Genomic DNA, 26,087 nt, shown 5'->3' with positions numbered 1-26,087 from the left:
AGAAAGGGGGAGAGGAGCACCAGAGGGATATGGAGAACAGGCAAAGTGTGATGGGCAGAGAGAGGGAGAAAAAAAGGGGGGAAATAAATCAGGAATGGGGTAAGAAGGGGAGGAGGGGCATTACTGGAAGTTAGAGAAGTCAATGTTCATGCCATCAGGTTGGAGGCTACCCAGACGGAATATAAGGTGTTGTTCCTCCAACCCGAGTGTGGCTTCATCTTGACAGTAGAGGAGGCCCTGGATAGACATATCAAAATGGGAATGGGACGTAGAATTAAAATGTGTGGCCACTGGGAGATCCTGGTTTCTCTGGTGGACGTGAAACCTGTTGATTTCTGGCAGTAGTGTACAGTGCAAGATATCAAAAATTACCATGTTACAATTGAAATGAATAAAATAAGTGAAGTTTGGATAGGTACATGGATAGTAGGGGTATGGAGAGCTATGGTCCTGTTACAGATCGATGGGAGTAGGCCGTTTAAATGGTTCAGCATGGACGAAATGTGCCGAAGAGCCTGTTTCTGTGCTGTAGTCTTCTGTGATTCTATGGCTCTAAATTAATAGTCCAAAAAAAGGAATGACGAGGTAGTGTTCATGGATTTATGCAGTCACAGGGGGAATTAAATCCCGCTCACTGGCGTTGTAAGGTATTACGCTAACCACTGCACTACCAGTTTAATCATCCGGTCCTTGAAACAAGCTGAACCCTAATCACAGCGTCAGTGCAATTGATATTTTTTGTTCTAATTATGTTCTTTCTGTAAAGAATGTATATAATTATGTTTAATTTATATTTTTCTCTTGCGAATGCTGCTATATAATGTTCTGTGCCTGTGATGTTGCTGCAAGTAAATTTTTCATTGCAGCTGTATTTGTACAAAAAACTCCATTTTCCGTATCAACGAATCTTCTTCCATAAAGAACATTCAGGCGTTACATCATCAACTACCCGTGACCGGAAGTACCTTCAGCATTGGGGTTTCCTGGGCTGTCGGCGCAGGGTTTCTTCCTTTTGCTCCGAGGTCGTGAAGCGGCAGCATGGTGAGAGAGCGTGGCTCCAGGACCTATATCGGCGGGACGTGGAGGGTCGGCCCGGCGACTACTGGAAGTGGGCCCCGACAGAAAAGGAGGGCGAAGGGCAGGTTGAGGCTGTGGGGCTGGTGGGATGACCTTAACTCCAGCTAGGGCTTCGCGGCCTAACGGGTTCTCTCAGGCTTAGTGACTGGCGGGCCGGGCTGGATTGGGTCGGGCAGACTGAGGTCTAGTTTGTTATTTCCACAAGATATGTCGCCTCTTCCTTGGGACCTAATAGAGGAGACTGGGATTCGATCAGTAATGGGACATTGAGGGGCTGAGATCAGCAGGTACGGACCGGGTTGAAGATCAGGGCTAGGCCTCTGGGGCGTGAGATTATGGAATGTCCCACACACAAAGGCGGTAAAATCTTGGCCTTCCCTCCTCAAATTAGCCTGAGATAGATGGATGTTAGTCTGAGGGAGGATTGAGGTGTGGGTAACACAATCTGCAGCAGGAATTTTGTTCAGGCAGTATTTGTGGGGATGGGGTGGGGGAAAGAATTGTCTACACTAATCTCGCTGAGTTAATCTGTCAGATTGTTGCTCCACATCTTGGTATCTACATTATCTGGTATCTCCAAGCGATCTTTGCGGCGAGGATGGGATTCACTGGGGTGACGGACTGGTTGACTAGCTATCTAATAAATGGTTTGGATGCACTGATTAAGAAATTATGACAAATGCATCCTTTTGTTTTTAGCCTCCTAAAGATGATAAGAAGAAGAAAGATGGGGGTAAAGGAGGCAAAAAGGACAAGGATCCAGTGAACAAAACTGGAGGAAAGGCCAAAAAGAAGGTGTGCCTGAAATTAATTTCCCAGTAAGCTGTAAATAAAATTATTAATTGAAATAAGAATAAGAACATTTTAGACATATAAATTGAAGGAGTCTGAAATTTACTTTGTCCTGGGTACAATGACATTTGAAAAATGTTTCTCTACGGGTGCTTTTATTCTAGCTCAGTAGTTCCAAGTTTTCTCAGAATCAGGCTTATTATCACTGGCATGTTGGGAAATTTGTTTTGAAGTGTTTTTATTTTCCAAGTTCTTTAATTTTCTAACAGTTTAGCATCAGTAAGATACAATTTAAAGATTAAAATCTTGCCTGTTTCTATAATAAACTCCAAAGTGCCCCCAGGCAGTGCACTGGGGGATACATACTGGAAATCAAACAATCCTGGTGAATGAAAGCTGTTCTGACAAATTAGATAGATAGATAGATACTTTATTCATCCCCATGGGGAAATTCAACTTTTTTTCCAATGTCCCATACACTTGTTGTAGCAAAACTAATTACATACAATACTTAACTCAGTAAAAAATATGATATGCATCTAAATCACTATCTCAAAAAGCATTAATAATAGCTTTTAAAAAGTTCTTAAGTCCTGGCGGTTGAATTGTAAAGCCTAATGGCATTGGGGAGTATTGACCTCTTCATCCTGTCTGAGGAGCATTGCATCGATAGTAACCTGTGTCACCCAGAGGTATCTTTGCCTGCTGACATTGACATATCTGAATTAAGTAATACAAGGTCAAAGTATCAAATTTGGTTTATAAAGATTTACCCATCTGCTTTCAACTTGTGTCAATAGTTTTCTCTTCTGTCCAAATCTAAAAAGTTCTTTTCAGCCAGAGGTCAGTAATTTGACATGGGCTGAGGATTCTCCCATGTTTATAGTGTGGGAAATAATTAAACATGTAAAGATTACTTTGAGTTTGAACTGTACAACAGTGTTACAGATAAATCCTTCCACTGGCATTTCTACAATGAAGGCCAAGTGATGAAATATGGAAAACCTACAGTACAATACAGGCCCTTTGGCCCACAAAGCTGTGCCAAACATGCCCCTACCTTAGAACTACCTAGGCTTTACCCACAGCCCTCTATTTTTCTAAGCTCCATGTAGCCATCCAGAAGTCTCTTAAAAGACCCTATCATTTCCACCTCCACCACTGCTGCCGGCAGCCCATTCCATGCACTCACCACTCTGTTAAGAAAAACACTTGCCCCTGACATCTCCTTTGTACCTACTTCCAAGCACCTTAAAACTATGCCTTCTCGTGCTAGCCATTTCAGCCCCGGGGAAAAGCCTCTGCCTATCCACATGATCAATGCCTCCCATTATCTTTTACACCTCTATCAGGTCGCCTCTTCCTCTTGTCGCTCCAAGGACAAAAGGTCGAGTTCACTCAACCTATTCTCATAAGGCATACTCCCCAATCCAGGCAACATTCTTGTAAATCTCCTCTGCAGCCTTTATATTGTTTCCATGTCCTTCCTATAGTGAGGTGACCAGAATTGAACACAGTACTCCAAGTGGGGTCTAACCAGGGTGCTATATAGCTGCAACATTGCCTCTCGGCTCTTTAACTCAGTTCAATGATTAATGAAGGCAAAATACACCATATGCCGCCTTAACCACAGAGTCAACCTGCACAGCTGCTTCTGAGTGTCCTATAGACTCAGACCCCAAGATCCCTCTGATTTCCACACTGCCAAGAGTCTTGTCATTACTGCTATATTCTGCCATTATATTTGACCTATATTCTACCACCATATTTGAGAAGTGGAGCAAAAATCAAAGATGGTTCAATACGGGTTGATAGCTATAGCAGAGTGACAGTGCTGGCAGAAAGAGCTGTAGTACAGGGCTGCTTGATGCTGTCTACAGCTGAGGCAGTTTCATCACATTTAATGCCAAATCAATGAATATTTAATAGATTGTTCACACTTAGAAAAGGATGAAATAAACTGCAGCTGTTTGTAGTTAAATTTGTTGTAAAGTTGTGAATAAAAAATGTTTTATCTCATTAACACCAATCTTTGTTTGAGTAGAAGTGGTCAAAAGGAAAAGTACGAGACAAGCTGAACAATCTGATCCTGTTTGACAAAGCCACTTATGATAAACTTTTGAAAGAGGTGCCCAACTACAAACTGATCACACCTGCAGTCGTCTCCGAAAGACTAAAGATCAGAGGTTCTCTGGCCAGGGCTGCGCTTCAAGAGCTTCTTTCAAAGGGTGATTACATACCTTGTAGTTTTCACTGTTATGGTGTATAATGGTGCCTTGTAATGCAGTTTGAGAGCTGGAGGGCAGGATGATGTGGCTTGCCATGGTATTACACTAAAGGACTTACTAACTTGTATGTAATCACAATGTAAGTCATTTGGTCTGACTGTCAATGCAAAATACTGTAATTCCGGTCTCCACTTCTTCCTTCTGGCTTTGTACCACTGAAGCAGCCTTGCCTGACCAGTTGATTGTGTCAGGAGTTTGTGGGGCATGAGTACCTAGTGAGGGGTCCACAGGTGCTGTACTGGTGCATAGCCTTCCATATATTCAGCACTTAACTTTCCACTAGATGGACTTGGGGGGGGGGGGGGGGGGGTCCCAAAGGATGGAAATCAACCTGGTAGACTTCCTGAGCTAGCTGTAAGACTATATTCTCTCTATTTCTGCACAATATACACTGGGGAGAGTAATCCAGCTACCCTACAAGGCCTTTGCTTTGTTTAATGGGTATATACATATTTGGGATTTTATCTTTAATTCCCCCTTTTCCTTTGGGGAAGGGAGCATTGTTCAATCTCTAACCTTGGTGTTGTAGCTGAGATTAGCATCAGTGTCTTACCTCAGGCATCATGTATTCCTGGATAAATTGAAGCCAAGATTGTTACAGATTTGAATTAGTAGCAATTGAGTTTGATTGTATGGGCTTGATCTCACACAAGTTTGTCTTTTGCAGGTATGATCAAGCTGGTGTGCAAACACAGAGCTCAAGTTATCTACACTCGAAACACCAAGGGAGGTGATGCCCCAGCTGCCGCGGATGATGTCTGAGGTGAAATGTGCGTCGGAATGGACTACATTCTGTGTTCCTTACCTTTTTGCTTTTAATTTCCAGGCTGTTTTCTTGAGTTTGTTTTGGGTAGAAGGTTTAATGGGGAATTGCATTACTTTGCCTCTTAAGGGGTCATAGGGTCTATATAGAGCTGTAGCCAGAATCACTTCAGGCATTGATAGAGCATTGGTGTTCAAAGGCACTTGGGTATCCTTGTACATGAATTAAATTTGACAAACTGGTACAAATGGTCCAGTTTTTTTTCCCCCTAAAGAGCCCTGGTGAGAGAAACCCTGTTCAAGGAAAGTTATGGTTACAAATCTTTTAAGAGACTCCTGCATAGGTACATGGAGCTTAGAAAAATAGAGGGCTATGGGTAACCAGAGGTAATTTCTAAAGTATTACATGTTTGGCACAGCATTGTGGGTTGAAGAACCTGTATTGTGCTGTAGGGTTTTCTATGTTTCTAAGTGAGCGAGTGCTGTACAGACGGAACAGATTCTTGGGGTAACGTGACAAGACATTAGCAGACTGCCCTATATGGTGTCACTTAACTTCATGGGTTTGACTGTAAATGTAAGAGTTGGTTTAGCTTGGCTTAAGTTTGTACAACCTGGGGTTTGCTGTTCAAGGCAGATGAGATTTCTTTACAGATAGTGGTGAACCTTGGGAATACTGGATCCAAAAGGTGTAGGATAAGCCACTGAATATACTCAAAATTCTTATTTTTACATATTGTGTGAGATTAATTCAGGAAAGTAGAAACAAGGGTAAAGTTCAGGCATCATGAATTGTTCAGAAAGCATGAGGGGCTGAATGCTGGCTCACAATGTTATCATGAGTATGTGTATATACTGAACACAAATCAAGTTATCTAGTATGGTACATTACAATTTTATTTAGGGTTATAATTAAAATTAAGTTTTTTTAAACTAGACGTGAATTTGTTTACTATTGTAACTTGTCTGTTTTTAGGTTCCAGATGGATGACAAGTGAAGATATTGTATACAAAAAATAAAATGTAAAAATACTCAAGGCAATTGTTTCAATTCTTACTCTTTAATTGCTTAGTCTATTTATACCTCATACAGGGTAAAAGCATGTTTTCCTATTTGCCCTTAAACTATTTAAACTTGCTGTTCAAGGGCTGAAGTTGCAGGCCATCTTGAAGACAAGAATCTTACCAGCAATGGACAACCACACTGCTACAATTGCATAACATAGAAATTGTTTTCTTTAATGATTACTGTCATTATGTATAATGCTGTCTGTCATAGCTTAACAGCAGTAAAATGTGTTGTACTAATACAGAGCTAGGAATATTTGTAGCTCACACTAGAAGATGAGTGTTGTCTATTAGCTCCATGGTTATAGATACTGCCTTCACCTCCCTCTTAGAAGGTCAAACACGAGGAAGGTGGTAGTTTTATAAGCAGTTTGACATAGTGGCTTTTGATATATTGTCAATAATAGCTCTTCAGCCTTTCAGCATTTTCCACTAATACAATGCACACCAGCTTAGTTAAGTCTGATTTAGATTGTGTCCTTTGATTGACAGTGCTTCTGTAATAGTTTGGATTGAGACAAATTTCAAACTGCTCAGTGCTTAGAGAAACTAGATCAATACAGGCCCTTTGGCCCAAGATGTAGTAACCTCCCATTAACTCTTAACGTATCAAAGTTCAAAGTAAATTTATTATCAAAGTACATAGATGTCACCATAGACAACCCTAACAACACAAAATGCTGGAGAAACTCAGCAGGCTAGGCAGCATCTAAGGGGGAGAAAGGTACAGTTACACAAACTGTAGAGTTAAGTGATGTATAAGAGAGGCATTTATTGTGTGGATAGAACATAGAATAGTACAGCACATTACAGGCCCTTCAGCCCACAATGTTGTGCTGACCCTCAGAACACTGCTTCCCATATACCCCCCACCTCAAATTCCTCCATATACCTGTCTAGTAGTCTCAAACTTCACTAGTGTATCTGCCTCCACCATTGACTCAGGCACTCAGTGAAAAACCTTCCTCTAATATCCCCCTTGAACTTCCCTCCCCTTGCCTTAAAGCCATGTCCTCTTGTACTGAGCAGTGGTGCCCTGGGGAAGAGACGCTGGCTGTCCACTCAGAGGCTTTTCCCCAGGGCTGAAATGGTTGCCACAAGAGGTCACAGGTTGAAGGTGCTGGGGAGTAGGTACAGAGGAGATGTCAGGGGTAAGATTTTTTACTCAGTGATGAGTGCGTGGAATGGGCTGCCGGCAATGGTGGTGGAGGTGGATACAATAGGATCTTTTCAGAGACTTTTGGATAGGTACATGGAGCTTAGTAAAATAGAGGGCTATAGGGGAGCCTAGTAATTTCTTAAGGTAGGGACATGTTCAGCACAACTTCGGTGAGCTGAAGGGCCTGTATCGTGCTGTAGGTTTTCAATGTTTCTATTAGGTGAGTGAAATCCTCTCTGGCTCACGAGCCTGATGGTTAAGGGGGAATAATTTACTGAACCTGGTGGTGTGAGTCCTGAGCAGGTCACACCTAAAGTATCAGTCTCTTCAGGCAGCATGCTCCATGCAGTTATTTTAAATGGTATACAGTTGGCCCTCCTTATCCGTGGATTCCACATGTCCGGATTTGACCAACTGCAGATCAGGAAAACCTGGAAGTTTTCTCTCCAGCACTCATTGAGCATGTACAGACTTTTTTTCTTGTCATTACTCCCTAAACAATACAGTAACAACTATTTACATTGTATAAGGTATTATAAGTAATCTAGAGATTTAAAAGTACAGGCAGTCCCCAGGTTATGAATGAGTTCCATTCCCGAGTTGGATTTGAAGTCGGAGCAGGTACATCCGGTATTATTTAGTGTCAAACGTTTTTCTTAGTATATAGCACACATTTCACCTTTATGCATATAAAAAACAAGAAACATACGTATTTCAATAATTAAACCACTGCGTTGCTTAGTAATGTAGCTTTCATCAGGGCAAGGCCTTTCATATGCTCCATTAAAATTGTTGCGATCGTTGACTGACTAGCCGAACGCTTTTACAATGATCAATGGCATTTCACCTCTTTCTGATCGCTTTATTACTTCCACCTTATTACAATCATGATCGTGATTATTTTCGTGAACAATAAGTTCAGGGTTCTGCTGGGTCCTAAAGAGCGCACTGAGCTAGGTTAAATAAAGGACTTGGGCATCCACATTTTTTGGTATCCGCGGGGGAGGTTTCGGAACCAATCCACCATGGATTGGGGGGGGGGGGCACTACGTTGGCAGGGCATGCACAGTAAATGGTAGTGGCAGGATGTGTCAGTCATTTGGGTTTAAAATGGCACTGAACAGAGAGCAATGATGGCACACTATACTTGCCCACTTGCATTGGGGTACACATAAAGCATAATGGCTGGGGCATGTTGCAGCTTTAGAAAAACCTGAGCACATTTAAGTATTATGCAGTTCTGGTCACCATTCTAAAGGCTGGAGGGATAATGGAGCAGATTTGCCAGGATATTGCTCGAGTTTAATCATGGGAATGAAAGATTCCTCTGGAAGATCAGAATGGTAATCCATACATGGAGTCAAAACAGAAGGGGGAAGATCTTAAATTAATTGTTTGCATCTGTACTTGGGAGACAGATACAAAGTCTATTAAGTGAGGCAAAGCAGCATTGGCACCATGGACCCTATAGAGATTAGAGGTGTTGTTTGCTACTTAAACAGAAAGATTGAGGCAAGGTATACAGAATTGAGGGGTATAGATAGGGTACATTCAGGATTCTTGCATTCTCAATGCAAGCAGGCTTTTTTCCACGGGGTGGGTGGGACTACAATCAGAGGTCGGTTAAGGGTGAGGTTTAAGGGGAATGTGGGAAAATTTCTGTTGGAGGGCTGAGTGTGTGGAATGAGCTTGATTTCAATGGGTACATGGATAGTAGGCATATAGAGGGTCCTGGTGCAGGTCATTCAGTGTAGGCAGTTTTAAGTGGTTTCAGCATAGACCAGATTGGCCAACAGACCTGACTATTGAGGTACCAAAGTCTCAAGGTAACAGGAACATTTGTTTTTAGCAGTTGTCTGGAATATGCTGCAAGATGGTGGAATCATACAATCAAGTCCTGCTGAAGGAACTCAGCCCAAAACATCTGTTTATTCATTTCCACAGATCCTGCCGAGTTCCTCCAGCATGTGCAGAATCTCTTGATTAAAGAATACAAATGGGATTAGTGTAGATGAGCAGAAAATTCAACATTGACATAGTGAGTCAATGAGAGCTGTTTGTGTGCTTATGACAATGACAAGTTCCTTAATGGGCAGTAATCTGCTCTGAGTATAGATGGATGAGTTGAATTATCAGAATTACAATAGTAGGCATTTATTGGATCGAGAAAGCTATTGAAAATGATAAATGTGTTCATTTAGTCATTAGCTTTATTCACGTACTGAGCAAAGTAACTGAACACTTGCACTTTAAATTAATCTATTGTTACAGTATGTCTCTGGCAACAATGAATATAGAATTGAGTCAGTTTTTTTTAAATAAACAAATTAACATTTATTAAACTCTACTCAACAAAAATAAAATGTAAACAAACAACCAACTTAACCGGAAGTTAACTGCTATACAGCAGTTCTGGAACAGTTCTTAAACGTGGTAAATGGGAACACAGCCTTAAAGTGGTAAATGTGAAAGTCCAAGTGATTTATACAATTTGGAGAGACTTTCCTGAAGTAACGAATTCCTCGACGACGTGATGTTACTGCTGATCCCAGCCGGTATATGCCTTGCCCGAAGGATTCACAACAAAGGAAATAAATGGCTTAAAGGAACTGACTTTTTCCCTTGGTGAATGAACACTGCACAACCCTTTCTACTCTTACAGGTAAGGGTTATCTCAGATGCAGGTCACTACTTCTTGAAAGAAGATTCAATAAGGTTGATCCTGTAGTAAACCGCAGATGACACCAACTTTACTCGATCCTTTTGAGTTCCCATACTTCAGTAAAGTCTTCACTCTCCAATACTTAGACTTTAAATCAAAGATACATCAAACATAACTGGCAGCAATTAGCAAAAATACCAGCACAACGATTCTGTACCTTACAGTAGGAAGTAAAACTCCACTTTAAAACAAAACTGCGTCATGAGACAAATACACAGCATAACGGAGTAACTGATGAATTAAACGACAACACAAAAACTCCTGCGTCACAGCAGGCTTTCCCCATTTTATACCTGTTGGAACATGTCATCACGTGTCCTCACACTGGCAGGAAATTACAAGATCATTACATAATGTTCACAAGATACTCAATTACATCATAAGACAGTCACAAGATACCCACAGGGTATATAACACTATTAACAAGATGTATAGCTTCAGATAATTAAACAAAAATGCACCAGTCTTCAGTTCCACTGGTCATCTCTTCCGTTTTCTGCTTTTCTTGCCTTCCTCTAACCGGAACTGATGCCTTTTAAAAAAAAGTAATATTGCAGGGTAGTCAAGTACTGAAGCTAAACTTAATTTCCATATCTCTTCAAAAGCAGCATCTTAACAGTATTTTAAAGATATTATCTTTCTCACACATACATCAAAACAGTGAATTGCATCAATATCCAACAGTCTGCGCATTGTGCTGGGGACATCCTGCAAGTGTCTCGCCATCCATCCAAGTGGAGCCAACAGCATACCCACAACTTAGTAACACTAACTAATGTTGGACTGTGGGAGGAAACCCATCTGGTCCTGGGAAAAACATACAAGCTCATTACAGACAGTGGTTGGAATTCAACCCTGATCAACATGACCATGCTGCCTGAATGTACACAAAATCAAGCTTTTAGAAGACCACAATACCTACCCCATTTGACCCATCGAGTCTGATGACGCTAAAGATACAGCAACATTATCACTAGATGCTTGGCAGGCCTTCGATACAATAGAATGGCTATATTTATTTAATGTATTGCCTAGATTTGGATTTGGAAAATCCAATGGATTCAGACGTCTTAACAAATAGTATAGCTTCTACACCAGTCATCTTGGAGTGATCTACTCGCCAGGGATGCCCTTTGTCAACGATGTTGTTTATACTGGCCATAGAACCCCTGGCTATGGCAATAAGAACACAGACAGGCCTGTCGGGCATCCAGCCAGGAGAACAAGAACATAGAATATCCTTATATGCTGACGACGTGATTTTTTTAAAACAAATTTATCCATCAGTATTCCAAACTTAATGCAACAAATTGAATTGTTTGGGTAGTTCTCTGGTTATAACATTAACAACTCAAAATCGTCAGTGCTATTTTTGAACAAAGGAGGAAGACTGAAACCAGTCATAAAAACCCTATTTATAAATGCAAGGGAAGGATTTACCTACCTTTGTGTCAAAATTACCCCTGACCAATTATAACGATTGTCCCGACAAACTATGACCCACTAGTGGACGAAGTGAAAGAGACATTGGATCGATAGATAACAATGCCCATATCAATGACTGGCCGTATAAACATGATCAAAATGAATATATTACCAAAATTTCTATACCTTTTTCAATCACTTCCTCTCCCACTACCAAAATCTTTTTTTGATCAGCTTAATAATATTTTTAGTAAATTAATTTGGAATAATAAATCTAGACTGAGACTTGGGTTGCTATACCTGCCTAATGAAAGGGGAGGGCTATGTCTCCCAAACCTGAAATGGTATTATTGGTCTGCTTAGTTACGTTCTGCAATGTTTTATTTCTCAATGGAGGCCCTTCCAGCCTGGGTGAATATTGAACAGGCATCAGTACCAAACCTCCCATTAAAGCTGTCTATAGTCTGCAGACCCAAGAAATCTGAAAAGAACAACCGAGAACCCTTTCCTCAAAAATACTATTGACATCTGGTATAAAGCACATCAGCATATTGAAGATACTCCTCCCATCTCTTGCTTCTCCCCAATATGGGGCAATATATACTTCAGTGCAGGAAGATCAGATGGTGGTCTCAGAATCTAGCCAGACAAAAGTGTGCAGAAAATAGAGGACCTTTATATGAATGGTAATCTTATTATTTGATCAATTGTGTCAGACATACCATATTCCTAAAAAACACTTTTTAAAATATTTGCAACTAAGACATTTCATATTATCAAAATATAAGCATTTAATATCTGAACCACCACTATCACATCTTGAAAATCTTACACTTCTAAACTTAAAGGGGAGGAGTCAGATTTCTTTATTCTATACAGCTTTGATGTCATATGATAAGGAGTTTTCCATTGACAGGCTGGAGGCATGGAGACTGGATGCTCATAAGGATATACAAGAAACTGAGTGGGAAATGGCATGCTTAAAAGCCCTAAATTAATCAATTAATACAAGAATGAAGCTATTACAATATAAATGGTTAATGAGAACTTACATTACCCTGGTCAAACTGAACTGTTGGACCCCTGACATCCCGAACACTTGTGTTAAATGTTTAGAAGAAAAGGGTACTCTGTTTCACTGTGTATGGGACTGTCCAAAATTTAAAAAAATACTGGAAAACAGTTGTTCAGACAATATCTGAGATCATTGGAGTAAAGGTGCCTCACCAAGCAAAAATGTGTACTAGGTATATATCCAGAGAACTTTACTGTTAGTCCAAAACGGTCAACTTTATTTGACTTTGGACTCCCAAGAGGCCAGGAGGATGATAGCTTTATCTTGGAGAAAAATGGATATACCTTCGATACATGTATCGGTGAAGGAGATGGCATTTTGTATTATATTGGAGAGACCGACTTACGTAACCGGGGAAGGGCAGGAGAATTTGAAAATGTGTGGAAACCTTTATTGGAGTTTCTTGGACGTCAAGTTGCACAGTCATTTTGAAATAGCTGTGTGTTGTTGAGTGCTTCTACGGTTTTTTTTCTGATGTGTTTTTACTTTATTTCTTTATTAAATATGTGAAATGTTATATCTCTTTTCCTTTGATGATTGTGAAAAACATGGACATGTTTCACTATTTAGTTTATTATCATTGTTTATTGTAAAATTCAATAAAAATATTGTTTAAAGTAAAAAGTAGGCCCAACAACAACCCTTGTGGAACACCACTAGTCACTGGCAGCCAACCAGAAACAGCTCCATTTATTCCTACTCTTTGCCTCATGCCAATCAGCTAATGCTCTATCCATGCGAGCATCTTTCCTGTAATAACGTGGGCTTTTATCTTACTAAGGTTGTTATAGCCAGGGGGTGGTAAATGGGGACAAGCTCCCACTTCTTATTAAGTGCTCTCAATGGCGTGCACCTCAAAATAGCCTCTTGACCAAGTCCAGCTCCTGGCCTTCACATGTGGCTTAGCTACTAAGCCCAGTGGAACCATTTCTACTGACAGAAGGGGCAGAGGCGGGTTACTGGCACCTTAAAACCAGTCGCTTCAGGTAGATAAGGCTTGTTAGCCATGGTTGGCATGAAAACTCAAACCTCCGCTGCTTTACGGCTATACCCATTCATGGGGAAGGCTTTGTCAGTAAACCCCGAGGAAAAGTCTAGAGCTGGAGTCCCCAAGGCAGATCTACATTGAGTTCAATGTTGACTGGGAACTCCTGCGACTCTGCTTGTACCAAACTATCAGTCTCTGCCATTCGTTTGGATTCATCAGATGCATGGAGAGGGGGAGCTTGCGACAGTAACAGCTTACATCCATATCATACTGCCCAGGCTTACGCATCTAAACAGCTAGGACACTATCAACTCTGACTGACGGAGGCCCTCACCTCACCTTATCTTGCTCAGCAGTCTCATGTGGCACCTTGTCAAAGGTCTTGTGAAAATCCAAGTACACAACATCCACCAATTTTCCTTTGTCTATCCTGCTTGTTATTTCTTCAAAATTCCAACCGATTTCCCTGGCAAGGTTTTCCCTTGAGGAAACCATGCTGACTTTGACCAATTTTATCATGTGCCTCCAAGTACCCCAAAAGCACATCCTTAACAATCAACTTCAACATCTTCCCAACCAGTGAGGTCAGATTAACTGGCTTATAATTTCCTTTCTTCTGCCTTTCTTCCTTCTTGAAGAGTGGAGTGATATTTGCAGTTTTCCATTCTTTCAGAGCCATGCCAGAATTAATTGATTCTTGAAAGATCATTACTAATATCTCCACAATCTCTTCAGCTACCTCGTTCAAAACCCAGGGGTGTCGTCTGTCTGGTCCAGATGACTTATCGACCTTCAGACCTTTCAGTTTGTCAAGCACCTTCTCCCTAACAATGGCAACAGCACTCACTTCTGCTCTCCGACACTGTCGACTTCTGCCATACTGCTGCTGTCTTCGACAGTGAAGACTGATGCAAAATACTTATTCAGTTTGTCTGCCATTGCCTTGTTCCCCATTACTACCTCTCAAGTGTCATTTTCCAGTGGACCCATATCTACTCTTGCCTGTCTTTATTTATATTATATATATATATATATATATATATATAAATAAATCCTAAGATTTTTGCACAGCACTGTATTTGTCAAAGTGGAGTGGAGAGTGAGTTTCTAAATCTGGTGGGAGCAAAGGATGTTGGAGCACTGTGGACAGCTGGCAGAGAAATGCTAAAGGGGTGGGGGGAATATGTGGCGTGGGGGTAGACACACACAGCCAGGGTAACTGGATTCCAAACAATTGGTTTATTGATCATTATACAATTTCTTGATGGTGTTTCTCACTCCCTTCTCTTTCCCCAACCACAATTCTCCTCTCCCTGCCCCCTTCACACTCTCAAGTCCACAACAGAGACCCATATCAGAATCAGGTTTATCATCACTGTTACGAATGTGCCACAACTCTGAGGGGCCGAAGGGTACAAAGTAGCCCTCTCTTTTTTGAGAATCGCAAGATCGCTATTAATTTGGGTCTGGGACCCAGGAAATGAGAGAGAGACGTCCAGAATACACAGGGTTTGGAATGTGTCCTGGCCTCAGCAAGACGGAACCACTGATAACGGCTATTGTCTCTTGGAGACGGAATTGTGTATTGAGTACTGTACTATTCATTGAAACCCCTTGGGATGACCAGAGTGGGCTGGTTGAGGGATTGCATCATCCCAACCTGATTGACATCAGAGACCCCGTGAGTAAGGATAAAAGAGGGTCTGGGGAACAACCCCTTTAGACGCACCAGGAGAAACGCTAGAAATCCCGTGACAGCGTTTAATAGCGACAGCCGGTGGGGGGCTCGTGTGCGTCCTTTCCCTTTGCCTGGGATTGGCGGCCTCACCACGGAAGAACGGCTTTAGCTAAAGGAGAGGCCACGAGTGAACGGCCACACCAACGGGACTCCCGAAGGATCGAAATCATAAAGGTTGGAAAACCCGTAGCGGTACCTGTTCCCATTCTATTCCTATTTCTCTCTCTCTCCAACAAAGTGCAACACAGCGACAACCAAAAGGCTGCAGCCTGAATGAACTGAGTGACTTTTATATTTCCATCGGACAATACATTATCCCCTAGACAACGATAGAGCTTATTTCTTATTGATTATTATTATACCCGCACTTTTAGATTTAGTATTGACGACGTATAATATCTGTATGTTTGCATTGATATTATTTGTGTATTTTTACTAATAAATACTGTTAAAAATAGTACCATCAGACTTCAACAGACCTCTCTATCTTTGCTGGTAAGTGACCCAGTTACGGGGTTCGTAACATCACTCACGTATGCCGTGATATATACTTTTGAATGGCAGCAGTACAGTGCAATTCATATAATTACCACAGTACTGTGAAAAAGTCTTAGGCAGCCTAGCTATATGCAAGTGCCCAAGGCTTTTGCACAGTACTGTACATCTTAAAAAACTATCTTCTTTGATATTGTTGGCAAGCTTACCTTCTATTTCATTTCTTTTCTATGGCCTTTTAGTTGCTTTCCATTGGTTTTTAATAGCTCCCCAATCTTCAAAGCTCCTAACAATTTTTGCACTATTATGCCTTTTATTGCTTTTATGTTGGCTTTGACCTCCCTTGTCAGACATAGTTGCCACATCCTCCCTTTAGAATACTAGCCCATCTAGTCCATGCCAAAACCATTTAAAATGCCTACTCCCAATGACCTGCACTGGGACCAAAGCCTGCCATATCCCCACCATCTATGTACCTATTCAAACTCCTTTTTAATGTTGAAATCAAGCTCACATGCATCACTTGTGCTGGCAGCTCATTCCACACTCTCACAACCCTCTAAATTAAGACATTTCCCCTCATGTTCCCCTTGCACTTCACATCTTTCACCCTTAAGCCATACCTTCCGGATGTAGTCCCACCCAACCTCAGTGGAAAAACCCTATCTATACCCCTCATAATTTTGTATACCTCTATTAAATATTCATTCAACCTTCTATGTTCTAAGGAATAAAGTCAGTCCTCAGCTATTCAATCTTTCCTTATAACTCAGGTTGTACAATGTTCCATAAGCTTTCTTTACGACCCTATTTACCTCTGATGTCACTTTCAACAAATTACGTACCTGTATTCCCAGATCCCCTTATTCAACCTCACTTCCCAGTGCCTTACCGTTCACTGTGCAAGACCTACTGGTGTTTCCTACTGAAGTGCAAAACCCCACACTTGTCTGCATTAAATTCCATCTGCCATTTTTCAGGCAGATGCAGATCCCTCTGCAAGCCATGATAGTCTTTCTCACTGTCCACTACACCCCCAATCTTGGTGTCATCCGCAAATTTGCTGATCTAATTAACCACATTGTCATCTATGTCAATGATCTGAATGATAAACAAAGGACCTACAATGATCCCTGCAGCACACCACTGGTCACAGGCCTCCAGTCAGAGAGGCAACCATCTACTAACACTCTCTGGCTTCTCCCACAAAGCCAATGTCAAATCCAATTTACTACCTCATCTTGAATGCTGAGTGACTGAACCTCCTTGACCAGCCTCTCATGAGGAACCTTGTCAAATGGCTTACTGAAGTCTATGTAGGCAACATCCACTGCTTTGCCTTCATCCACTTTCCTGGTAACTTCCTCGAAAAAGATTGCTTAGAGATGACCTACCATAAATGAAGCCATGCTAACTATCCTTAATCAGTCCATGTCTATCCAAATACTCATATCTGGCCTCTTAGTACACCTTCCAATAACTTTCCCACAACTGATGTCAGACTCACTGGCCTATAATTTCCTGGTTTATGTTTAGAGCCTTTTTTAAAAAAAAAATAGCGGAACAACACTGGCTGTTCTCTAATCCTCCGGTACCTGTCCTGTCGCTAAGGATGCTTCAATAATCCCTGCTAGGGCTGCAGCAATTTCTGCACTTTTCTCACATAGGGTCCAAGGGAATCCCTTGTCAGGCCCTGGGGATTTATCCACCCTGATTTGCCTCAGGGTAGGAAACACTTCCTCCTCTGGAATCTGAGGGGTCCATTAAGTTGATGCCAATTTGCTTCATTGCTAAAGACCCTGTCTCCATCTCCTGAGTGAATACAGATGCAAAAAATACATTTAAGATCTCCCCATCTATTTTGGCTCCATACATGGATTACCATTCTGGTCTTCCAGAGGACCAATTTTGTCCCTAATAATCCTTTTGCTCTTTAACAGATCCTGTAGAATCTCTTAGGATTTTCCTTCATCTTGTCTGCTAGAGAAACTTCATGCTTTCTTTTAGCCTTCCTGATTTAAGTGTTCTCTTACATTTCTTGTACTCCATCAGCATCCCATTTGTTCCTACCTGCTGACACCTGCCATGCACCTTTTCTCTCTTAACCAGGGCCTCAATACCTCCTGAAAAACAAGGCTCCGCACACTTGTTATCTTTTTTTCCTTTTATTCTAACAGACACACAAGCTTTGTACTCTCAAAATTTCATTTTTGAAGTCCTCCCATTTTCCGAGCACATTTTTGCCAGAAAACAGCCCGTCCCAATCCACACTTACCAGATCATTTGACACCTTCAAAACTGGCCTTTCTCCAAATTTGAATCTCAGCCCGTGGACCAGAACCATCTCCTTGTGTATTTACTTTGAAACTAACAGCACTGTGATCATCACATACAAAGTGTTCCTCTACATATCACCTGCCCTGTCTCATTCCCTAATAACAGATCAAGTATCGCATGCTCTCTCATTGGGACTTCTACGTACTGATGAAGGAAACTTTCCTGAATGCATTTGATGAACTTTATCCCATCAAGTCCTTTTACAGTATGGGATTCCCTGTCAATAAGTAGACAGACATTTTCCCTGACTAGCAATGCCACCTCTCCTCCTTTAATCCCTCCTGCTCGTCACGTCTAAAACAATGGACCCCTGGAATATTGAGCAGCCTGTCGTACCCTTCCTGCAACCAAGTCTCTACAAAGTCATAATTCCAGGTGTTGAGCCATACGCTAAGCCTTTCCTATGATACTTCTTTCATTGAAATGTACGCAGCTCAGAACACTAGTCGCACCATGCTCAACCTTATTCAGAGCGAAGGGAGTTTTTTTTACTACTCAGGTTAGAGAGGCGAGACTGCGCAGGTGCGTGACGTCAGCCAGTAGAGGGCGAAAGGCTTAAAAAGGCAAGGAGTCCTCAATGGTTTTTAATTCGGAGCAAGAAGGTTGTGAGTGAATGCTGATATTTCGGAGCGAAGGGAGTTTTTATATACCAATCGGGTTAAAGAGAGGCGAGACTGCGCAAGCGCGTGACATCAACCAGTAGAGCACGAAAGGTTTAAAAAGACCGCCGTAACCAGCGGGCAGCGGAGTGAGAGGCAGCAGAGTGGTAGGGCTTTGGTTCAATGGGTTTACGCAGTAACAGGACGAGGCTAGGTAGGAAGTATGTGTGTGAGGCCAGTTTTCTGTGCTCAGTGTCAGATGTGGGGGGGGGTTCCTGGAGTCTCCCAGCCTCCCAGACAGCCATATCTGCACCAGGTGTGTCGAGCTGCGGCTCCTTAGGGAACTGGAGAAGCAGCTCGATTACCTTCACCTAGTCAGGCAGAGTGAGGAGGAAATAGAGAGCACTTATAGGCAGGTGGTCACACCAGGGCCACGGGAGATGGACAAGTGGGTCACAGTCAGGAGGGGGAAGGTGAAGAGTCAGGTACTAGAGAGTACCCCTGTGGCTGTATTCCTTGACAATAAATACTCCTGTTTGAGTACTGTTGGGGGGGGGGGGGGGGGAGAGAAGAGGAGAGAGACAGCCTACCTGTGGGGAAGCAGCAGTGACCGTGCCTCTGGCACAGAGTCTGGCCCTGTGGCTCAGAAGGGTAGGGAAAGGAAAATGAAGGCAGTAGTCATAGGGGACTCTACAGTTAGGGGGTCAGACAGGCGATTCAGTGGCCACAGGAAAGAAACTCGGATGGTAGTTTGCCTCCCAGCTGCCAGGGTCCGGGATGTTTCCGATCGCTCCAAGATATCCTGCAGTGGGAGGGAGAACAGGGTCGTGGTACATACTGGTACCAATGACATAGGTAGGAAAAGGGAAGAGGTCATGAATAAAGACCACAGGGAGTTAGGAAGGAAGTTAAGAAAGAGGACCGCAAAGGTAGTAATCTCAGGATTACTGCCTGTGTCACGCAACAGTGAGAATAGGAATAGGATGAGGTGGAGGATACTGAACCTGGTCAGGTGTCAGATCTCTTGCTGGAAGAGCATTTTGGAGATAGTGATCACAATTCTATCTCCTTTATTATAGCATTGCAGAGAGACAGGAACAGACAAGTTAGAAAAGCATTTATTTGGAGTAAGGGAAATTGGCAGGAAGGAAATTGGAGGCTTAAATTGGAAACTTATGTTCTCAGCGAAAAATACAGAAGAAATGTGGCAAATATTCAGGGGATATTTGTGTAGAGTTCTGTATAGGTACGTTCCAATGAGACAGGGAAGTTATGGTTGAGTACAGGAACCATGGTGTACAAAGGCTGTAGTAAATCTAGTCAAGGAGAAAAGAAAAGCTTACAAAAGGTTCAGCGGGCTAGGTAATGTTAGAGATCTAGAAGATTATAAGGCTACTAGGAAGGAGCTTAAGAAGGAAAATAGGAGAGCCAGAAGGGGCCATGATAAGGCCTTGGCAGGCAGAATTAAGGAAAACCCCCAAGGCATTCTGCAAGTATGTGAAGAGCAAGAGGATAAGATGTGAAAGAATAGGACCTATCAAGTGTGACAGTGCGAAAGTGTGTATGAAACCAATGGAAACAGCAGGTACTTAATGAATACTTTACTTCAGTATTCACCATGGAAAAGGATCTTAGTGATTGTAGTGATGACTTGCAGCAGATTGAAAAGCTTGAGCATGCAGATATTAAGAAAGAGGATGTGTTGGAGCTTTTGAAAAGCATCAAGTTGGTCAAGTCGCTGGGACTGAATGAGATGTACCCCAGGCTACTGTGGGTTCCAGAGGATTGGAGGGTTGTGGATGTTGTTCCGTTATTCAAGAAAGGGAGTAGAGATAGCCCAGGAAATTTTAGACAAGTCAGTCTTACCTCGGTGGTTGGTAAGTTGATGGAGAAGATCCTGAGAGGCAGGATTTATGAACATTTGGAGAGGCATAATATGATTAGGAGTAGTCAGCATGGCTTTGTAAAGGGTAGGTCGTGCCTTACGAGCCTGATTGAATTTTTTGAGCAGGCAACTAAACACATTGATGAAGGAAGAGCAATAGATGTCATGTATATGGATTTCAGCAAGGCATTTGATAAGGTACCCCATGCAAGGCTCCTTGAGAAAGTAAGGAGGCCTGGGATCCAAGAGGACATTGCTTTGTGGATCCAGAACTGGCTTGCCCACAGAAGGCAAAGAGTGGTTGTAGATGGGTCATATTCTGCATGGAGGTCAGTCACCAGTGGAGTGCCTCAGGGATCTGTTCTGGGACCCTTACTCTTCATGATTTTTATAAATGACCTGGATGAAGAAGTGGAGGGATGGGTTAGTAAGTTTGCTGATGACACAAAGGTTGGAGGTGTTGTGGATAGTGTGGAGGGCTGTCAGAGGTTACAGTGGGACATTGATAGGAATGCAAAACCGGGCTGAGAAGTGGTAGATGGTGTTCAACACAGGTAAGTGTGAAGTGGTTCATTTTGGTAGGTCAACTATGATGGCAGAATATAATATTAATGGTAAGACTCTTGGCAGCGTGGAGGATCAGAGGGATCTTGTGGTCCAAGTCTATAGGACGCTCAAAGCAGCTGCGCAGGTTGAATCTGTGGTTAAGAAGGTGTATGTTGTATTGGCCTTCATTAATCGTGGAATTGAACTTAGGAGCCGAGAGGTAATGTTGCTGCTATATAGCACCCTGGTCAGACTCCACTTGGAGTACTGTGCTCAGTTCTGGTCACCTCACTACAGGAAGGATGTGGAAGCCATAGAAAAGTTGCAGAGGAGATTTACAAGGATGTTGCCTGGATTGTGGAGCATGCCTTATGAGAATAGGTTGAGTGAACTCGGCCTTTTCTCCTTGAAGTGAAGGAGGATGAGAGGTGACCTGATAGAGGTGCAGAAGATGATGAGAGACATTGATTGTGTGGATAGTCAGAGGCTTTTTCCCCAGGGCTGAAATGGTTGACTCAAGACGACACAGTTTGCTGGGTAGTCGGTACAGAGGAGATGTCAGGGATAAGTTTTTTTTACTCAGAGTGGTGAGTGTGTGGAATGGGCTGCCGGCAACAGTGGTGGAGGTGGATACGATAAGAGTCTTTTAAGAGGCTTTTAGAATAGGTACATGGAGCTTCGTAAAATAGAGGTCTATAGGTAAACCTAGTCATTTCTGAGGCAGGGACATGTTCGGCACAACTTTGTAGGCCGAAGGGCCTGTATTGTGCTGCAACTTTTCTATGTTTCTATGACTTAGTCTGAGGTTTTACCGACATCTGCCTGCACAACCTCTCCACAAACTGTTCTGGCACTCTGGTTCTCATCCCCCTGCAACTCTAGTTTAAATCCCACCATGCAGCATTAACAAACCTTCCCACTTGGATATTAGTCCCCCTCCAGTTCAGGTGCAAACCATCTCTTCTGTATATACAGGCCCCATCTTTCTTGGAAAGCAGCACAATGATGCAAAAATCTTTTGCATTCCTACTACACTAACACCTTAGCCATGTTTTAAACTGTATAATCTTCCGATTTCTGGCCTCACTAGTACATGGCACATGTAGCAATCCTGTGATCACAACCCTGGAGATGCTGATGTTTAACCTAGCACCTAGCTACATATGCAGAACCTTGTCACTCGTCCTACCATGTCATTGGTAACTACAGCACATGGACCATGAATTCTGGCTGTTCACACTCCCACATAAGAATGCTGAGGACTCTATCCAAGATGTCTGGAGATCTCATTCTTGCCCACAGAACGTCTTTCCGTTTCTCTAATTAACGAATCCTCAATCATGACAGGGTGCCTCTTTTCCCCTCTTCCCTTCCGAGTCAGAGTCAGACTCAGTGCCAGAGACCAGACCACTGACTTTTCCTCTGTTGTTTGGTCAACACCCCCAGTGTTCAAAGGGATATACCTGTTGTCAAGCGGGATGGGCACAGGGGAACTCTGCACCAACTCCTTCACCCCTTTCCCGTTCCTGACTGTCACCCAGCTTCCTGTGTCCTGCACCCTGATGTAACTACCCCTCCGTATGTTCTATCACAACCTCAGCCTTCTGAATGATCCCGTGTTCATCCAGTTCCAACTCCTTGATGCAGACTGTTAGAATCTGCAGCTTTAGACACTTCTCACAGTTGTAGTCCTCAGATACTGGAGGTCTCCCTGCCTTCCCAGATCCCTCAAGACGAGTATTCATCTCGCTTGGCATCTCTACTGTACCAGCTGAGTAGATATAAAAAAGGGAAAGAAGAAAATTTCACCGAGAGCTTTTCTTTTGCCTGTCTTTGCTGAAGCCTCAAGATCACCACTGACTCAATTCACGCAGATGACGGCCGCTGCGCTTGGCACTGCCTTCCTTTAATTTGCTCTTGCTAATCAATCTCAAACGCAGATTGGTCGCTGGTCAAAGCTCTATTACGCTGTCGTGATGTGCTGCTCCCTTTTTCCACATGGGCAGTGTACCCGAGTGAAATCCCTTCCTTTCAATCTTCCAATTTCTGGATTGGTCATTGGTCAAAGCTATACAAGAAACATAGAAAAACTATACCACAATAAAGGCCCTTTGGCCCACAAAGCTGTGCCAAACATGTCCTTACCTTAGAACTACCTAGGCTTACCAATAGCCCTCTTTTTCTAAAACTCCACGTATCCATCCAGGATTCTCTTAAAAGACCCCATCGTATCCGCCTCCACCACCGGTGCTGGCAGCCCATTCCACGCACTCACCACTCTCTGCATAAAAAACTTACCCCCGACATCTCCTCTGTACCTACTCCATTTGGAGTATAAAAGTATAAATTTACCAAAACTATGAAGTCAGTTCTGAGCTTGCTATTTGCAGTTCTGAGCTTCCTATTTGCTATGCATGTACTCAATTTAGTAGAATGAAGTCTTAGGAATGTAGAAGACAATGGTGTGTTAATGAGAGGTAGCTAAAGAACTAAAGAAATGTAGATTAGAACATTGCTCGGTTCTGAGTTTATTATTTGCTATGCACAATGTAAATTTGTAAAATGCAACTAGAGATTGCTATAAAAGCTGCTGTGTCTGAGGATCAGCGACTAGCTCAATGACTGTCTCAGCTTTGATTTGCAAATTAAAGTTTAACCCTTCTTGAAGAATCTTCTGCGTCTCCTGGTCATTTGTAAGGCACGAAAAACCACGACACTCCCTAGCACCTTAAACCTGTGCCCTCTCATGCTAGCCATTTTAACCCTGGGAAAATGCCTCTGACTATCCACACAATCAATGCCTCTCATCATGTACACCTCTATCAGATCACCTCTCATCCTTCATCGCTCCAAGGAGAAAAGGCCAAGTTCACGCAACCTATTCTCATAAAGGCATGCTCCCCAATCCAGGCAACATCCTTGTAAATCTCCTCTGCACCCTTTCTATGGCTTCCACATCCTTCCTGTATTGAGGTGACCAGAACTGAGCACTGTACTCCAAGTGGGGTCTGACCAGGGTCCTATATAGCTGTAACATTACCTCTTGGCTCTTAAACTCAATTCCACGATTGATGAAGGCCAATACACCGTATGCCTTCTTAAACAGAGTCAACCTGCGCAGCAGCTTTGAGTGTCCTATGGACTCGGACCCCAAGATCCCTCTGATCCTCCACACTGCCAAGAGTCATACCATTAATACTATATTTTGCCATCATATTTGACCTACCAAAATGAACCACTTCACACTTATCTGGGTTGAACTCCATCTGCCACTTCTCAGCCCAGTGTTGCATTCTATCAATGTCCCACTGTAACCTCTGACAGCTCTCCACACTATCCACAACACCTCCAACCTTTGTGTCATCAGCAAAATTACTAACCCACCCCTCCACTTCCTCATCCAGGTCATTTATAAAAATCACAAAGAGTAAGGGTCCCTGAACAGATCCCTGAGGCACACCACTGGTCACCAGCCTCCATGCAGAATATGGCCCGTCTACAAGCATTCTTTACACTGGCTGGTGGCACAGTGACATCAGCGCCGGACTCTGGAGCCAAGGTTCCCGAGTTCAAAACCAGTCGAGCCACTCCCAGTCACGCTTTCCATACGTGCTGGGTTGAGTGTCGAGCTCACAACTCAGCCTCGTAAAAAAAAACTCTGTGCTGTGAGAAGGACGTGGGGGACCACTCACAGAATCTTTCCCCCAAGACAACCACTTGATAAAAAAGTGGACGCTGAGGCTCTGGCAGAGTATGGCACACAAAAAAAAAACAACATAAACAACCACTCTTTGCCTTCTGTGGGCAAGCCAGTTCTGGATCCACAAAGCAATGTCCCCTTGGATCCCATGCCTCCTTACTTTCTCAATAAGCCTTGCATGGGGTTCCTTATCAAATGCCTTGCTAACATCCATATACACTACATCTACTGCTCTACCTTCATCAATGTGTTTAGTCACATCCTCAAAAAATTCAATCAGGTTCGTAAGGCACAATCTGCCTTTGACAAAGCCATGCTGACTACTCCTAATCATATTATGCCTCTCCAAACATTAATAAATCCTGCCTCTCAGGATTTTCTCCATCAACCTACCTACCACTGAAATAAGACTCATTGATCTATTAATTCCTGGGCTATCTCTACTCTCTTTCTTAAATAAGGGAACAATATCCGCAACCCTCCAATCATCCGGAACCTCTCCTGTCCCCATTGATGATGCAAAGATCATTGCCAGAGGCTCAGCAATCTCCTCCCTTGCTTCTCACAGTAGCCTGGGGTACATCTCATCAGGTCCCGGTGACTTATCCAACTTGATTCTTTCCAAAAGCTCCAGCACATCATTTCTTAATATCTACATCATATATGTCAAACTCAAGGCCCGTGGGCCAAATCCGGCCCGCGGTGGAATTATCTTTGGCCCGCGAAATAATATCTAATTACTATTAAAGCTGGCCCCAGTAATCGAAGCGCCTCTGGCGTATGATATGGCTAATGCTGAGTTTACTCAGGTACCAGGTTTTCAGGGGTTTTAGTGTTTATTCGGCAGTCTTCTTCATAAGAAACGGAATTTGTAAAGTGAAACACTTTGTAGTTATAGCAGAGACTGAGACACATGAGAGCAGGCTGAAAAAACGGAGGCAACGAAAGCCACGTTCGCACGCGTCCGACTGATCCGGCCCGCATGAAGCTGCACTTTGCTCAATCCGGCCCGTGACCTAAAATGAGTTTGACACCCCTGATCTACATGCTCAAGCTTTTCAGTCTGCTGCAAGTCATCGCTACAATCACCAAGATCCTTTTCCATGGTGAATACTTTTCCATGGTAAAGTATTCGTTAAGTACCTCTGCTGTTTCCTCTGGTTCCATACACAATTTCCCACTGTCTCACTTGATAGGTCCTATTCTTTCACGTCTTATCCTCTTGCTCTTCACATACTTGTAGAATGCCTTGGGGGTTTCCTTCATCCTGCCCACCAAGGCCTCCTCATGGCCCCTTCTGGCTCTCCTAATTTCCTTCTTAAGCCTCTTCCTGTTAGCCTTATAATCTTCTAGATCTCTAACATTACCTAGCTCTCTGAACCTTTCGTAAGCTTTTCTTTTCTTCTTGACTAGATATATTACAGCCTTTGT

At 42.8% G+C, this 26,087-nt stretch overlaps 2 protein-coding genes across 4 annotated transcripts in view; one reads left to right on the top strand and one right to left on the bottom strand.

Annotated features, from left to right (window-relative positions):
* Positions 1-903: 903 nt before the first annotated feature.
* rps25 (ribosomal protein S25) lies at positions 904-5,956 on the top strand. 2 transcript variants are annotated; one of them, XM_073030158.1, is made up of 5 exons: positions 904-1,041; positions 1,777-1,872; positions 3,914-4,097; positions 4,825-4,920; positions 5,896-5,956. In XM_073030158.1, the coding sequence occupies exons 1-4, from the start codon at positions 1,039-1,041 to the stop codon at positions 4,917-4,919; spliced, it is 378 nt and encodes a 125-aa protein (XP_072886259.1). In that variant the 5' UTR covers positions 904-1,038; the 3' UTR covers position 4,920; positions 5,896-5,956. The 2 variants fall into 2 exon arrangements, with proteins under 2 accessions (XP_072886259.1, XP_072886258.1); XM_073030157.1 differs by having other exon boundaries at positions 4,825-4,927.
* A 3,382-nt stretch (positions 5,957-9,338) lies between these two features.
* Positions 9,339-26,087, bottom strand: part of cenatac (centrosomal AT-AC splicing factor) — a 59,437-nt gene continuing 42,688 nt past the window's right edge. For both annotated transcript variants that reach the window (XM_073030148.1, XM_073030147.1), the window contains exon 11: positions 9,339-10,400. In XM_073030148.1, coding sequence (XP_072886249.1) covers positions 10,349-10,400 — 52 coding nt within the window. In that variant the 3' untranslated portion in view covers positions 9,339-10,348. The remainder of the gene's footprint in view (positions 10,401-26,087) is intronic.

This window comes from Hemitrygon akajei, chromosome 26, assembly GCF_048418815.1.
Source record: "Hemitrygon akajei chromosome 26, sHemAka1.3, whole genome shotgun sequence".
Classification (NCBI taxonomy): Eukaryota; Metazoa; Chordata; class Chondrichthyes; order Myliobatiformes; family Dasyatidae; genus Hemitrygon; species Hemitrygon akajei.
Note: the sequence above shows the minus strand (reverse complement) of the source record. Positions and strands in the feature narration are given on the sequence as shown.